This window comes from Oxyura jamaicensis, chromosome 18 (genome assembly GCF_011077185.1).
Source record: "Oxyura jamaicensis isolate SHBP4307 breed ruddy duck chromosome 18, BPBGC_Ojam_1.0, whole genome shotgun sequence".
Taxonomy (NCBI): domain Eukaryota; kingdom Metazoa; phylum Chordata; class Aves; order Anseriformes; family Anatidae; genus Oxyura; species Oxyura jamaicensis.
The window spans coordinates 6,455,557-6,471,407 of record NC_048910.1 but is presented as its reverse complement, the minus strand read 5'-3'; the positions used below and the strand labels follow the sequence as shown (position 1 = coordinate 6,471,407).

Sequence of the window (15,851 nt, the reverse complement as noted above, 5' to 3'; positions counted from 1 at the left end):
CTGGAATTGAGGAGATTGCTAGCAGTGCCAGCAGGAAGCAGACTCCGAAATTTCTATTTCTGCAAGCTTACAGTTATAGAAACTGTCAGAACCTGGATGAATCTCCAGGTCAAGGTCTCTGTGGAGTTGACAAACCTATGATTTCAGCCTTGAGAGTTTCTATTTCCCTATTGCTTTAAACCTAGAAGAAAGGTAGAGGGGAGATGTCCCCATGTTATCTCACAGACTAAACAGGAATGGGATTTAAGTTTCCCGAGCAGAGTTTTTCTGGCAGTACATGCGGTGCCTTAGGCCTGACCTTCTGTGGTGTGGCCAGGGGAAGAAAGTGGCGAAATAGCTTGATTTATGTCCTGCTGGAGGCAGAGCAAAAGTTCTTGTGGTGGGGAAAGGATTAGGAAAGCCCATTCTGTGCCTCCAAGGGGGTCATCACATCGGCTTTTGTACCACTGCATGCAATAGGGAAGCTTCAAGAAAGTTCAACACATCAAGTGACACACAGTCAAGACTGGAAAGTCAGGAATAATCATGTTTTGAGAGCACTGGAAAGGCCACGCTGTCCTGCTGAGGTGTGGACTGAGGGCTGCAAAAGCCCTTGGGTCTGAGTCATTCAGGGCTGTTAGCTGCAGCAGAGCGAGGCATTCAAAACCAACACACGTTTCTAGAGCTGGCTGCAAGACCTTGACGAAGCCAGAAAGAGGCAAAGCCAACCTCACTAACTGGCTGTAACCACTGCGACTTCAGCTAGTGATGCACGTAGCTGGTCACTGTTGTTAGGCCTAAATCGTTAGAGAGTTTTTGACCAATAATGGGAAATCTGCCTCCTCCTCGCTGGAAGGAAGAATTCCCCAGGAAAACTGAACAGCCCCATGGGTTTGGCTTCAGAAAGGGCACATGCTGCTACAGATACCTAGCTGTGGAGCCACTCGGGGCCTGCTACACTTTCTGTCTTGGTGCCAAGGCATACAGGGACTCACCTGAACTCCCAGGATCCCAAAGATTATGAAAAAGGCACAGCAGATGACCACGATGTTCCCAATGGGCTTTAGAGATGACATGAGAGTCTCCACCACCAGCTTCAGTCCTTGGGCTCGACTAATGACCCTGCGAGGGCAAGTAAGCACAAAACCTATGTTAGTCCTGATCTGCTCAGTTCTGCCTCCCCCCAGAACAGAAGACCTGTGGAAAAGATAGCATTATATATATGTATTTATTTATTTATTTATTTATTTAAGAATGGCAAATAACTCAAAACCTTGATTGGAGAACCTGTGAGATTGTTGAGCTGTTTGAGGGAAAGGGATCTCTGCCTATTCATACAGCCTTGCATGAAAGAAGAGGGGGGAGCAACCACGTGAGAAGAGCCAGACCAGAAAGGTCAGTGGAGGAGGACCTAGGAAAGGAAGATGTACAGGCTAGCCCCATGTTTTCTAAACTCAGAATGATGATTTTAAACTAACCTGCTGTCTATCCTTGATCCACCTCCTGATCAACTTCTTCTAGTTGCCACTCATTACAATGTATTCAAGGCTTGACATTTTCCTGTTCCTATTATTTGGCCCAAAGAGCTCTCTAGTTTCCAGACTTCATCACAGCTTCCCTGGGATGCAGCCTCTTGTTTTGGTTCATCCGCAAACACACACCTTTATGTCTGTAGCACATCCAGGACTGCAGAGTCCTCCCAGAGTGCACTCCTGTGTGGCTTTAGGCAAGGCTCTTGATTTCCCTGCTTCAGCCTGGAGAAATGAAGCAGGTGTCTGTACGTGCACCCACAGTGCTGCTGCGTACAGAGACCTGAGCTGCCCCTTGGTTCCACCACAGTCTCAGCTTTATACCCACCGTACAGCCTCAGCTACAGAACCTGTGCTGTCATCCAGGTGGAACTTCACCAGTGGGACCGCAGGAATCTAACCTTGTTTCTGTAGTTCCTCTCTGACTGGTACTGCACAGAATTTCCTAACAGAGGATTAGGTTATATGGAAAGGTTGAGGGAGAATAATGAGCACATCACCATAGAAGCTTGTTAGAATGTATGTATAAAAGAGGAGAAACTGTACTATACTCTCAAAGACAATATTATGATGAAAGGACAAAGCTTGTGAGCATTAGAGAAGCCATCTCACCATGCTGGGCAGGATGAACGCCGTATTCAGGATCACAGACATGAAGGTGGAGAGCTATGGAACGGACAAAGGCATCTGAAGAGGTTGCACGCCTCCCCCCTCTTGATGCCAACTGGAGTTAAGCATTTCACTAGCTCTGTAAATCAGCTTGTACCGATACCACAGAAGCTGTGCTCTCCCAGAGCAGAAATAGCTGTCTGCTGTGTCAGCCTGATGGGAGGAAGCACCCGTGTGCTTCAGGGTACAGGCTGGTGGGTCCTCTGAACACTTGGCACTCAGAAGTGCCACAAACTTCCCCACCTTCTTGTTTCTGCCTCATTCTCTCTTTTGCCATCAAGTCTTCTCACCGCCTCTGCCGTTTGGCCCCAAACCCAGCTGCCCCGCCTGAAGCACAGCTTGGAGTTCTGTTGTCTGGAGAAAATCCAATTTCTTCTCCTCTCTCCCCCTTTCTGGTCTCTGGTGCTCCCAGCAGAGGTCCCCATGGACACGTCCACATGCCCGACATGCGTGGCCTGAGTGTGTGCTTGCCTGACCCAGGTTGGGACCACGGCCAAGCCTGCACGAGCCTTCTTCTGTCCCAGAGCCTACAGCTCGAGCAAACTGCAGCGCTCAGCGCACAGGCACTGGTTCTTTTAAAGCCTCTTGGCTTTAAACAGTATCCTGAAAACCTAAAAATTATTTTCCTTTTTTTCTGGTTAAATATTTACTCGAAATGTCAAGGGTAAATCATCAATTATCCTTTTAAAAAAGAAACAGATGGTGATATTTTTATCCACTCCCTTACCAGTGAAACACAAAAGGCAGATGCTTCTATTACTCACACTGGGTGTCTCCTCCAGGTAGCTGGTGTGGCTCCTTATTTCGGACACCTCAGCTTTCCTGATGCTCAGACCTGGGGTATTTTAGGAATTGAGCTGGGGGATGAGGGGTTATAGAAGGCTCCGGGAGCAGAAGGAGCTCGAGGCTGAGGTGCTGCAGGGAATGGTGTGGAGCCCATGCAGCCGTGGCAGTGCGGGGACCAATTGGTGTGGGCTGCCAACGCTGCCTACAAGAACTACTCCAGGCTGGGGCAATTATGCTACTGCTGTCATGTCATACCCACACCGAGGCTGAGAGCTGTGCCTGATTCAATGGGATAGCTCATCCAGCCCAGCAGGCACTGTCTGCAGGGCAAGGACTCCTCCCAGTCCATGTCAGCATACAGGGCCAGGCAGTCTGAGGTTGAATCCCAAACTTATGGATCCTCAGATGGTCCTTCACATACTACCCTTGCACTATCCTTGATGATATATTACAACTGCCATACTACAGCTGGGAAACTGAGGCACGGGAAGATCATGGTTATGTTCCCAGAGCTCTGCAGGCACTTTATGTCCAATGATTTCAATAGAAATCAGGTACATTGGGATCTTGGCTTAGGTATTTTGCCTGCAGTTATGCAAGATGGAACAGAAGTCAGGCCTTGAAATTGAAGGCCTGTGGTCTAGCTACTGGAGCATCCTTAAATTTGGGAGAACAAGAAACTTAGCCTCCAGAGTCTAAAGCTGATAATTTTCTCCAATGGTTATTAACGAAACCTATCCTAGAAATAATAAAGTGATTTCCCTTGTGGTATACTATTTGGTATCCAACAGAGATAGAAAATAGGAGGTTTCTCATCTGACTTAGCAAAGTTGCGTGTATTGAGAAAAAAGGGCTGAAGAACTGCAGCATTTGGCTGCTTTCAGAGACTTGATCAACCAGGGGATTCCTCAAATGAGAATGCATGAGGGTAAAAGCTGCCACCAGTCTAGCTCCACGCCAATGCTGTTTCCAGCCCTACAGAGAGAGAAGACTTTGAAAAGATACTGAAAAATTATAGTTCTTACTAATGAAAACCTTCAGACCTTGGAGCTGCCTCAAACTAAGGGCCAGATCCAATGTAGAGGCAAGTCCGTGCAAAGACTCCTGCTGTCTCTCTCGAAAGTCTGATAACTCTCTCAGAAGTGCCAATGAAATCCTCAGCATTTCCAGATTATTAGTGTCAGCTCCAATATGTCAACATACAGCATCCCTGTGCCTCATCAATATTGCCCGAGATCCTGCTGATATCAGGCTTGCAGACTCGTACTGTCTGATCCACCACTCCTGCAATTTGTTGCTGAAGGATCCAGCTGATTTGGAGCCCTCCGGACGTGCCAGAGCCGGAGACTTGCTGATGTTGCATTCAGGGCAATTCCCATCTGCATTAAGCATATGACAAATAGGGAAATTGAAGTTAGACCTTTTTTTGTTCGTTGTGAAGAAATGCTAATCCCTCGAGCTCCTCCTGGTTCTGCTGGTCTCAGCGTTCACAATGCTGTCAAACCCCTTGTGTGAGACACTCCGAAACCACTGCCAGCCTCACCCCAGCTGGATCACATTTCCTAGCATTAAGCCTGCTGGTCTGATTAGAGCACTCAGATGAAGAAGGAGCACTTAGATGAAGTAGCAGATCAACATTAATGAAGGCCTTCCTCCACAGATTAAAAAGAAAAAAAAAAAAAAAAGCAAAGGTGATAACATGATAGGGAGAAGAGAGTCTATGAAATGACTATTTCATACTGCAGTGGTATGAAGAGTGAATAATTTATCCATCTGTTTTGAAAGGCAAAGCCCAGGCGCTGCAGAGAGTAAAACAGCACTGAAGTCCAACCAAATTAATTCTGAATACATTTTCAATCTTGATTTCTCTTGTATCTTAAGCTACAACACTTGATCCCAACAAGAGCAGGTTGAACGCATTAGGAAGGAATGTTATTGTATAAGCAATCCCTCTACTGGCTGAAACATCAGAGGGTCATGGAAACATCTTTAAATGTCACTCCTTTGTGAATATATTTTTGGAATTTTGGTCATAAAGCTGGGCTTGAATCCTCATGGATTCAATTTGGAGGCTGATAATCAATCATGCAACCAAAAGCCAGTGATTGGCATGCAGGCCAGAGTTTTTTTATGCCTGTGCAAATGGCACAAGCATGTGTGGCTCCGTGTGCTGCATAAAGCAGCGGGGTTGTTTGCACGGGAAAAAAACAAGCGACAGAACAAGGGAGGTCTTTCTGCAAGAAGAACCCCTTCCAGTCATCAACCAGAAAAGCCAATGTAGAGGCGACGAGGGCTGTCTCTGCCCTCGAGCTCAGGGTGAGAGCTGTGACTGCTTGCTGATGGTGCCCTCCTTGCTGCCCTGTCCCCATGTGCCTGCATGATGGGAGGGCAGCGGGCAGCCAGCTCCATCCCCCAGTGGCGTGCACGAGCTGTCACTTCAGAAAGGAAAACCAGTGGTTTGGTCTCCATGGGGGACTTGACCTTGATATGGGGACTAGGGCCACGGCATGCACAATCCTGCTGCCGTCCTGCACCAGTGCAGCTGGGGATCGCGGCAGGGACACGGAGACCCACGGCAGAGCGGGGCAGCCCAGATGCACATCGCCGAGGCAGATGGGTTTCCACAGGCGGAGATTTACGACTTACTGAAAAGTCCCCGGTTTGATGGCTGCTTTTTCATTTCCTACAAATCTAATTACAGGGGAATAGAACTGATTGTGAACATATTTAGGGAATGGGCTTGTTGCTGTCTTTTTACATTTCCTTTGTAGTATAAAGCAGTGTGTTGGCTGAAAACATTCAGACACTCTTGAGAAAACATATTGAATGCCAACAGGAATGGAATAGCAATGGAAGGACCTAATCCTGCACATGCTCCAGATGGCAGGTCTTCCTCCGCCCTGCAGCTACTCCATGGATTATTCCCCATAACTGCAGACTACTCATGCACATAGGTGACTGCATGGAAAGACTAGCAAGTGAAGCCTCGAGCCCTGGCAAGGCAGACCTACAGATTCGCAAAGAGACACACAGGCGGCAGGGTCAGGCAGTGACCCTAGCAGGGCTCAGCACAACCCAAGCATCTCCCTCTATATCTAATTTAACCACACCACCTCCAGAGAGGAATTTGCATTCTGCAGCTCAGAGACAGGAAACTGATCCCTCTTTTACCCTGAGATTGCCTGATAATTTTGCAGGTTTTCTTAACGTGGGTCAAAAATCAGTCTAAACAGAAGAGCAGAACAGATCCAACAAACCAGAAATCTGGCAGAAACTCCTCCCAGAAACAACAGTTGACATGGAGATGCTGTGGGACACCTGAAGAGAAGAAATTCTGAACTGGAGCCACATAGGAAGACAATCTACTTGTGTGGTCAGAGAGATGAACCACACCAACAGGAGATCTGTCCAGATAAAAATGATTAAAGCAGCTCATGTCCTAAAACTCTCCAAGCACAACATACACGTAACCCAATTTAACACAATCCCTTTCATAGCTGTTAAGAATATTTGAAAGACATATATGTATGGCCATGGCCATTGTTATTTAGACTTATTATTCACAAAAGGGTAGTAAAACAACATCTTCTGTCAGAAGCAGGGTCCTTTCTGTTTTTGTTGTTGTCCTGAAAGAGAAAACCCTGATTCAAAGAGAACCTTTTATGAAGGAAGCAGCAGTAAGATATGACAGGCACACAAAGATGCTTTGAGCAGGAAGGTTTATTAGCTGCTGCATAACAAGAGCAGCAACAATGGCATTAAAGAGGGACTGCATTTAGCATAGGGAGAAACCTTCATGCCTTGGGGTACAGGACCAAACGGGTGCTGCTCCTGGGGCAGGTTCTTGCCAGAGGGGTGCTTGCCCCAGAGCATGGGATAGTGCCTGCTGCCAGGGGTGGACGAGCGAGTCAGAAGGACAACTGCTTGCAGCTTGTTGGGGCAATATTCAAAATAAACATCTCCTTAAAATTAACAGGGAACTGAGGGGAAAAGGCTTCTTTGCATTCTAGGTTAAGCAACAGTTTAGTCTCTGCTTCCTTAAAAATGATCTGCCACCTGCTACTAATTTCCTTCTTTGTTACAAAAGCCATTGACTGCCTGAAGGAAAGGGGGAGAAGAAGCTGTTAAGCTTCACTTTACACAGAGCAAATAAGAACACAAATAGCAGGGGATGTGTGTTTTAATGAGCATAAGAGGTATTGATCAGTTTACTACTGCACTTGGGACCGGTCCCAAAATGCAGCAAGTGCCCGGAGCACCTTGCAGCTCGGCAGGACTCCCGGCCGCTCATTGTCTGGGGAGCAGCAGGAGGCTGGGCACAACAACGCCGTGCCCTTGTCTCTCCTGCCCCCTTCCTTTGCACAAGTGCTGCTGCTTTGCAGCAGCAGCTGAGCTACCCCTTTGGCATGCACACCCTATGTGCTTTTAGGTCTTCCCCATCCTCCTCTTACCTTAAGGGCCGCAACGTCCTCAGCAGTCTCAGAACCCTCAGCATCCCCAGGATTTTCGTGCCACTGTCAGACACCATTGAGACCAGGATGTCGATGACCGAGATGAGAACCAGCACCCCATCCAGCACGTTCCAGCTGCTTTTCAGGTAGGCTTTCTCCCCAAAACACAAGCCTAGTGCCACCACCTGCCCGGACAACAAGTTGCAACAAATTAGGACTATTGCATCCAATATGTTTTCTCCAGTTAGCAACCAGCTGAGAGTGCATTATTTACAGATACAAGTCTGTGAGTCCATTTGCTTCCCAGTATAGAAGCCTAATGAGACAAATCTGCAAAGTGTTATACTGCAAGGACTGTACAGTAACTCTGCAGATACATCCCAGATTGTCCCTCACAGCTGATGTATTTTTAATGCAACTAAGCCTAGCTGCACAGAAGTGTTTCTAACATGTTTAGATCTGGCATAAAAAGTTTGATTGTGTTTTATTTCTATAGACTCCTGGAGGAAAGGTTCAGAGTGGCTGACCCACAGCAATCAGTTACAAGCTTTGCAAATACAGAAACTAGAGAAACTTTCCATAGAAGGAGCAATTGTTCTGTGAGATCATTATGAATTACACAAGAGAGATTTACAGCAGTGGTTTCTGAGCCTCCTGCCTCAAACCCAGCAAAGAATTTCAATGTGCTTAAGTTTCTTCCTCCTCAGGAAAGCACATAGCTGCTTAGGTTGTTGAGGACAATGGGCTGTTGAAGACAATGGGACTTACATGCATGGCTGAAGTTAAGCATGTGCTCAAGAGCTTTGCTGAATAGGGAAGGATTGCTGAATTGAAGCATCCCATTGCTCATATAATGGTGTAAATCAAGAGCAACTTTAGTGAAATTGTTCTGATGTAAAACGTGCTCAGAATAAGGCGTGTGGTGGGTATTTGAATATGATTCAGAAGGGGAAAATATTCACCCCGCTCGTCACTGGTAGACCTATGAGTTTTGCAAGCCCAGTGTAATAAAATATCACTGATATAATACAGACACACTTATCCTCCAGCTTCATTTACCTTAACTGTCATCTCAGTCAGGAAGATAACCGTGAAGATGTAGTTAGAGAGCGTTAGAAAAATCCGTTCCTATAAAAAAAAAAAAAAGGAAAGAAAAACAAGAGACAACATTTTATGGCTCGCTTTCCGCAGCTCTATGCCTCCCTGCACACGTTTGTGTGGCTGCTGACTGCTCTGCAGCTTCTGTGCTGAACCAGGCCTCGGACTGTTTGCTCACAGAGCGGGGAAATCCAAATATTTAGACAACTTCACTGCGGGCAGCCGGGCCGTGTCAGCACCATGGAGAGGGGCAGCGGCGCAGCACTGGCCCCTCCGGCAGCATCACAGCAGCCCCCAGGCCTCCGGTTGTCCCCTGCACCTCTGGATGTCCCCCAGACCTCTGGATGTGCCCCAGCAGACACCCAGCCATCTCGCACTCTTGGCACATCTCTCCCTGTTTGGCACATCTCTCCCTGCCCCTCACCTCCGGCTGCTGCCGTGCAGCGCAAATATCACCGAGCTCCCAATTCCCCGGTAAATTAAGTCAATATTGGAGCGGCTGTGCTGCCAGGCGAGCAGGACCCATGGGAGGCCAGATCGCGGCTGGCATGAGCTGTCACAGCTCCACCGGAGCCGAGAAGCTCCGGGGGTTGGTGCCAGCTGAGACCTGTCCCCAGAAGGGTGAATCGCTTGCCCAAAGCCACAGGTGAGACCCAGGCACGAAGCCCGGCGGTCTCATCTCCCCATCCCCTGTGCTATCCACCAGACCATGCACTCCTGTCTCCCACTGTTCTGAAACAGCAGCTAGCGATTACAGATGAGACCATGGACCGGTTTCCTATCTGTAGTTAGCAGAAACCTTTCTTTTTTAATGATGACCATTAAATAAATTACACTTTTCCCTAATCCCTAAGCAATCTCTGATTGCCTGTGCTGAGAAATGGATGGCAGAAGGTGGAAGTTGGGGGAAAGGTGGGGAGTGTGCACATATACATGTGCGCATACAATTGAACTGGCCCCGGTTCTGCTAATGACAATTTTGGATTTATTTCTGCTGCTCTCTACAGAGCAGTCCTGTAAGAGATGCAGATCTCTCACTCAAAATGAGATGCAATTTAAACAAGACAAAACACCTTGGCAACTCTCTCTCTTGCCAGATCATGATTTACTGAAAGTGACTCAGGAACCACAGAGTAGCTTGTTTCCATCCTGGGCCCATAATTAATTAGGTCCTAGGCCTGCACTGTGACTGCATGAGCTGTGATAGGGAACATCTCCGGCTGCCCGCTGACTGCCACACAAAAGACTGCTGCGAGGGCGAGGCGGCGTGCGGGAGGAAGAGGGTAGGGACCTGCTTGTGGTGCTGGAGATAAAACAGCAATAGCGTGCAGGAGACTGAGGATATTACATTCCTCTCTGGCAAGCGTGTGGCTATTTTGAAGGATAATCTCCACGGCCCATGTTGCGCTCTCTGAAATGGGGAGCGCATATTGGCTAGCAACAGCATCCCCTGTTCCGATAAGCCAGCTGAAACTGGGGCAGGGAAAGAGAACTCACTTGAACAAGCTAAAAATCCACAGCCTGGGGAAGCAAAGTACAATTATTTTAAACAACTCAAGCTAAACTAACTCTCTCCACTTCCAGATGAAAGCTCCATCAGTGCAGGCAGGGGCTGGGCACTCCTCCTGGCTGCCACTGCTCAGCATCAGCTTCCCCTTGTTCCTCTCTGCTGCTCCCAGACCACGGCTCAGCCCAGTTCCTGTCCCGAGTGACCCAGCTCAGGTCCCTTGGCTAAAACCTGATGCTGAGGAGCCTCGCACTGGTCCCTTTCGTCTCTGCACTCTGCCAGTGCCTGGGGACACCACAGCTCATCCGTCCTCTCTTATACCGACAGCAGTGCTGTTTTGTGCTACGTGCTGTGAGCTCCTCTGGCTCTGCACGTCACACCGCTCCCTTCATCTCCATGCAGCTACTGTTCCTTTCAGAGCCAGCCTTGGTGAATGGTGGCTCTCAAAGGACACAGCAAGGGGCTCCAAGGAAGTATTTAGGATCTCAAGAGTGTCCCATTTGGGGAACAGCAGGGTGATTTCCTCCTGCTAGATTGGCTGGCAGGGAGTCCTGCTCTTATCTCACAGCTGTGAGTTGGTGCTCCATGGCTGCACAATAATCAGAAGATTTAAAAAAAAAAAAATTAAAAAAAAAAGTGGATTTAGGGGAAGAACCTCCAGGCAAACTAATTCAGTACGGAGGACTACTAGGGAAAGCTTAAAATAGGCACAGAGCAGCCACGACTCCAGTTTTAAGGTCTAACATTGAAGATCCACGAAAATGAACAGCCTGACACGCCTACGACAACAAAACAGGATTCTATACGATTGCGATATGAGCAGTCTTTTGCAATACATCAGCAAGAGCCCAGCATATATCTCAGCCGCAACCTATTCTCAGCCGCAACCTATGCTAAAATAAAAGAGCAACCGGATGATTCTGCCCCCCTGATTGATGGAAGTTGGTGCTGTGAGGGGTCTGGTTTGAAAAATCATTACACAGTCAATTAAAGCAAAATGGTTCATGGAAATGGAATTACAGTGCACATATCAATTCAGTTTTGCTTGTGTCACAACAAAGATCATAGACAAAAGGGAGAGAAAAGTATGAAATGAACAGTTTCCCCCATTCCCTTCGCACCATACATACGTGCCCGTGAACAACAGATGGATGAAACGAACATTGTGCTGAGAGAGGAAAAGTGTTTGAAGGTTGATCAGAGAAGGAAACTGAGACAGATGCCATGCTTATGCCATAAATTAAGACCTTGATTATACTTGCAGAAATGGGATATTATTAGGGGAGCCTCGATAAGTGGCAGACCATGATCTCTGCTCTCGTTCTTTGAAGGGACTCTGGAGAGGGACCAAGAGAGCTGGGAGCAGCAGCCCCAGTGCACGGAGCAGGAGATGGTGAAAAGCCTTTCCTGGGACAGCACTACCCCGGTAAATGCTATACTTAATTCAACACATACGCTGGCAGCTTCCCATTTGAAAAAGGAAAAGAGAGAGCCCAAATGCATGGCGGTGGGGTGCAAGCCACATGAGCTGGCTGCACAAGGAACACGCCAGCCTGGAGCACAGAGAACATTAACCTCAAACTCACAGCGCTGTGAGGCTCGATTTTGGGTCGTTCCATGGCAATGGTAATGCAGTTGAGGAAGATGATCACCAGGACGATATGATCAAACATCTTGTGCGTGATGATTTTATTGCACATCAGACGGAATCTGCCAAGGAAGAGGGAAAAAAAAAGACAACACACAGACTAGCTGTTAACTCTCGGCTGGTTGAGGACGAACACGCTCCCGCCTGCGCAGCAGCCAAAGCACGGCCGGGGAATCGAGCACCCTGTTTGCACAGCAGATGAGCCACAGTCTTGCAACCCCCTCCCTGGCAGAGCCCCATGCTGCAGGCAGATCTGGGTATCAACAGAAAGGGACCTGAGCTGCAAAGTTCGATGTCAAATTTGGGCCACAAACTTCAAGCCCCGGTTAAAGCCAGAGAGTACTTTGGCTCGCCTGGAGTGGAGCAGCTGCTTCCCCAGCTCGGACAGGCAGCCAGGTGTGGATCTGGCCCCTGCCTGGTCCGCAGAGATCAGATTTAACTTAAATAAAGGAAGAAATACCTCCAGCAAGCGTGTAAGGGTTGAGTGCACACAGAATAAAGAGACAGAAGCTATTTATTGTGACAGATGGCTGTACACTGACCCGGGATTTATAATGCCGTATTACATTCCCCTAAGTCTGTTTCTGAAAATCTCTCTAATCTTGCTATGAATGAACTCGAATGCTGCCCAGGGCCCACCAGCTCAAAGGTGGGAAACCCTCATTAAGCATGGGTTAATGTCCAGAGGAAGGAGAACAGGAGCCTGGAGCCCAATTGCCCCATGGCAGGGCTTTGGGAAGGGCAGTGCTCGGGTAAGGGGGGGGGGGCAGATTTATGGGACTGGAGGGAGAGGGAGGAAGAGAGGGGGAGGACAGAGAAGACGGGGCTAAGAGGAGGTTCAGCAAGCGAAGGAGGACCCTTTGCTGTGTTCTAAGTGTGCACCGGGTGCAAATTTAGATTTCTCTGCTTAATGCAGCTCCTTTCCCCCTCGCTTCCAACTCTCTTTGCTCCATTGAACAAAAAACTTTTGAAGTGCTGGCGTCAGCGACGAAGCTGGCAATGACCTCGATGAAGCCCTCGCCATGCCTGGGCTGCGGACCACCACCAAACGCTCCCAATGCCAGGGCTGTGCCTGCACCAGAGCACCCTGTGGTGCAGGGACCGGGGGGGGGGGAAGCGGGCAGTGAGCCATCGCAGCAGGGACATCCGCACCAGGCATCCCGCTGCTACGCGAGCAGCCTTACCTTGAGTGAGGAGCAAAGATGTAGATGGACCAGGAGTCTCTCTCTCTGCAGCAGGCAGGAAGACGTGCCCGGATCCAAGCTTTCACACGGTCCCTTTTGCTCTAGGAGGAAAATGTACAGCGGAGACGGACCAGGAGGGAAAAGCAGACAGAACAGTTAAAACCCCCAAAGCTCCCAAGCGAAGGATTCAGGGCAATTTTTCACTAAACAGATATCCCCAAGTGCTCTGTAAAGCCAAAGGAAAACCATCTTTCCCCAAAAGATCTTCAGGGAAAGGAGCTCCATAGGCCAGGTGAGGGCTATGCTGGTGCTGAGAGCTCACAGGGCCTCACCCTGCTCACAATACCTGCGTCCAGCACGTGGCTAGCCAAGGGGATGGACTTGGTAAGTAAATCCCTTGTCCCAGAGGACTGACAAACTGCTCGGGACCCTCCAGATTCTCAGCAGATGCTTACCTCGGTCTTCTGAGTTGTATTTTTTTGGTTGCTTGTTTTTTAAATTATGTATAACGGTTATGTCAAAGGCTATAAAAGGAACAGAGGGAGGGATTCCTGCTGCTTGCTGGGTCAAGCCCTGTGGCTGTGCACCACTGGAAAGCCAAAGAAGCCATTTGGGACCTGTGTTTCAGTCCAGGAACACGATGGCAAGCATCTGCCTCTCATTCGGCATGAACAGATTATACAGCAGATTATGAAGCCAGAAGGGAACATCGTGGCCAGCCTGACCTCTTGGATGAGCACAGGCCTTCCAACTCCCCCGAATTAATTCCTACTTGAAACCACAGCACATCCTCAGCCATGCACACATATATGTTAGACTACCAGGTTATTTAAGGCCAGGAGGGCAGATTATAGTGCCACGGCCAACAGGTCAAGTAAAGACACAAAAATCTCAGTGCCAAGGGGAAGCCTTGTCCCGGCTGCGACAGCCTCTGGATTAGGTCTTCTTGAATTCTCATCCACGGGTCTCCAAAGGAAGCTCAGGAGCTTTAAGAAAATTGCCCTGACGGTGCTGTGAACTCATGTACCACCAGCAGAAGCCACCCAGCACCTGGCTCCCCAGCCAAACTCCTCACCCACCACGCCGGGGCTTCCTCAGCCGTTTCAAATCGACACACTGGGAGACAAACCCACAGACCGGTGCGTGCGACATCACCGCTGTGCTTTGCATTTGCAGACAAATAAAAATGAATTCTCACTCACTCATTACCCTTATTTCCCCACTGCCACGTGGGCCTGAATCTGCACAGGTGTGGGAACGCGGCTGCAGGGCTCCTGGAAGATTATTTTGCAGGTGTTTGGAAACGGCGCCGCGAAGCACAGAGCAGGCGCCCAAGGAGCAGGGTGAACCGCAGGGCTCAGGCACTTGTATGCATTTCATCTTCAAAACGGGGAAGGGGGGATTCTGTGCTCATTTTGAGCCAAACTGTTAGCAATTTGAGGTACTCTGAACTGTAAAAATAGGATTTGTTAGGATAATTGAGTGGAATGGAGGAAATGCTTTCTGCTCCTACATGTACTCAGCCAGGGGTCTCATTAGCGATGGGTAATAGCTAGTGTAATGCCCATCTTAATGAAAGCACTTGGTGACAACCTGAACCCTTCAGAAAATGAAAACAACCTTGTGAAAATTACAAGAGAAGCCGGCCTAACAAAAAAGCTGAGTTTTTCTACCCCACTCCTTTAGTTGTACGTCCTTCCCTCCCCTTCTACGCAAACATGCCCCAGGCCATGGCACACCAGTAGGTTTTGGCCACATCTTGGCTGTTTTCACATTCCTTTCCCAACTCCAGGCAAGGAGTCAGAACTGCTCCCTTCACTCTAAGCTGTATTTAATAGAGCATGCATCCTGGGGATGCGTTATCCCTCCTAGCAGCCTAGTCTGTTAAATTATCCAAGAGTTAACAAAGGTAGAAAAAAGAAAAAGAAAAAGAAAAGAAAAGGATAAAATCGTGTGTCTGTTCAAAGTTGCAGCAAAAGCAATGATTGCTACCCCAGCCTCTGGACGTGGAGTAATAGCTGCGGCTCGGTCCAGTTCATTTTGCGAGCTGGAAGGTTTCCAGAAGTATCTATTATTCAAAGCAGTTCTGGTATTTATCATGGGGATTTGTAGTGAATGGTAATGCGTCAGCAGCACAGAATGCTTCTTTATATTCCTTTTGTCCAATTTTAATGCCAAAGATATTTTGGGGTTTGCCTAATTGTTGCAGCTCTGAGTTCAGAGGCTAAATCAGATAACAAAGGCAGAAAGCGATCTTCCATCGCGTCCCTATTCAGCGTGTCAACGCGAGGGCAGCCGTGGCTGCAGCTTGGCTGCTTTGTCCGGGGCTGAGTGCTGTCCTCCGGTACATCCGCATAAATCTAAAGTCAAAGGAATTACTCCAGATTTCCACTAGTGAAACAGCCCAGTTGGGTAATTTGAGCCAAATGTAAAATATTTGCGAAATAAAAAGCGAGCTCTTCCAGCCCAAGTCCCATCAAACGCTTTCTCTGCAAGGTCCAGACACACATCAGCCGCGCACAATCAGCCTGATTGCTGCTTAAGCCCGCATTATGTTCGAAGCAATATATCAATTATGTTGTTTAAATCACATCTATTTGTTCATAAAACACACCTGGGCAGGATGAATAAAGACTAGGATGGGGGGGGGGGGGGGGGGGGGGAAAAAAAAAACTTATTTTGGGTGGGGGTGGTTAGACCAAAACCCCCCCCCCCCCCCCCCCCCCCCCCCCAAAACGACTCCTTAGTTTGGGTGCTGGTGGTTACACCAAAACCCAGCCACTCACAGCCACCCCCCTGCCGATATGGGGATGGATCCGGGGGCAGCAATGGTTGTTGATGGGCTGTGACGTTGCCTTCACCCCACACCTTCAAACAGCCCCCCCCCCAGCCCGTGCGAAGGAGAGCTGCTGCTAAATAGCTTCTTTTTTTAGGACTTCCAGATATTAATGTACTTCTGAGGGCAGGGTGAAAGGCAGCTGGCATTAAAAGATGACTGAT

General features: G+C 48.5%; 1 protein-coding gene across 1 annotated transcript in view; it reads right to left on the bottom strand.

The window, feature by feature from the left end:
* CACNA1G (calcium voltage-gated channel subunit alpha1 G) overlaps window positions 1-15,851 on the bottom strand; it is a 127,926-nt gene that overhangs the window by 35,553 nt on the left and 76,522 nt on the right. The window contains 5 exon segments of the mRNA XM_035342699.1: window positions 975-1,101; window positions 7,415-7,599; window positions 8,474-8,542; window positions 11,606-11,729; window positions 12,852-12,952. Coding sequence (XP_035198590.1) covers window positions 975-1,101; window positions 7,415-7,599; window positions 8,474-8,542; window positions 11,606-11,729; window positions 12,852-12,952 — 606 coding nt within the window.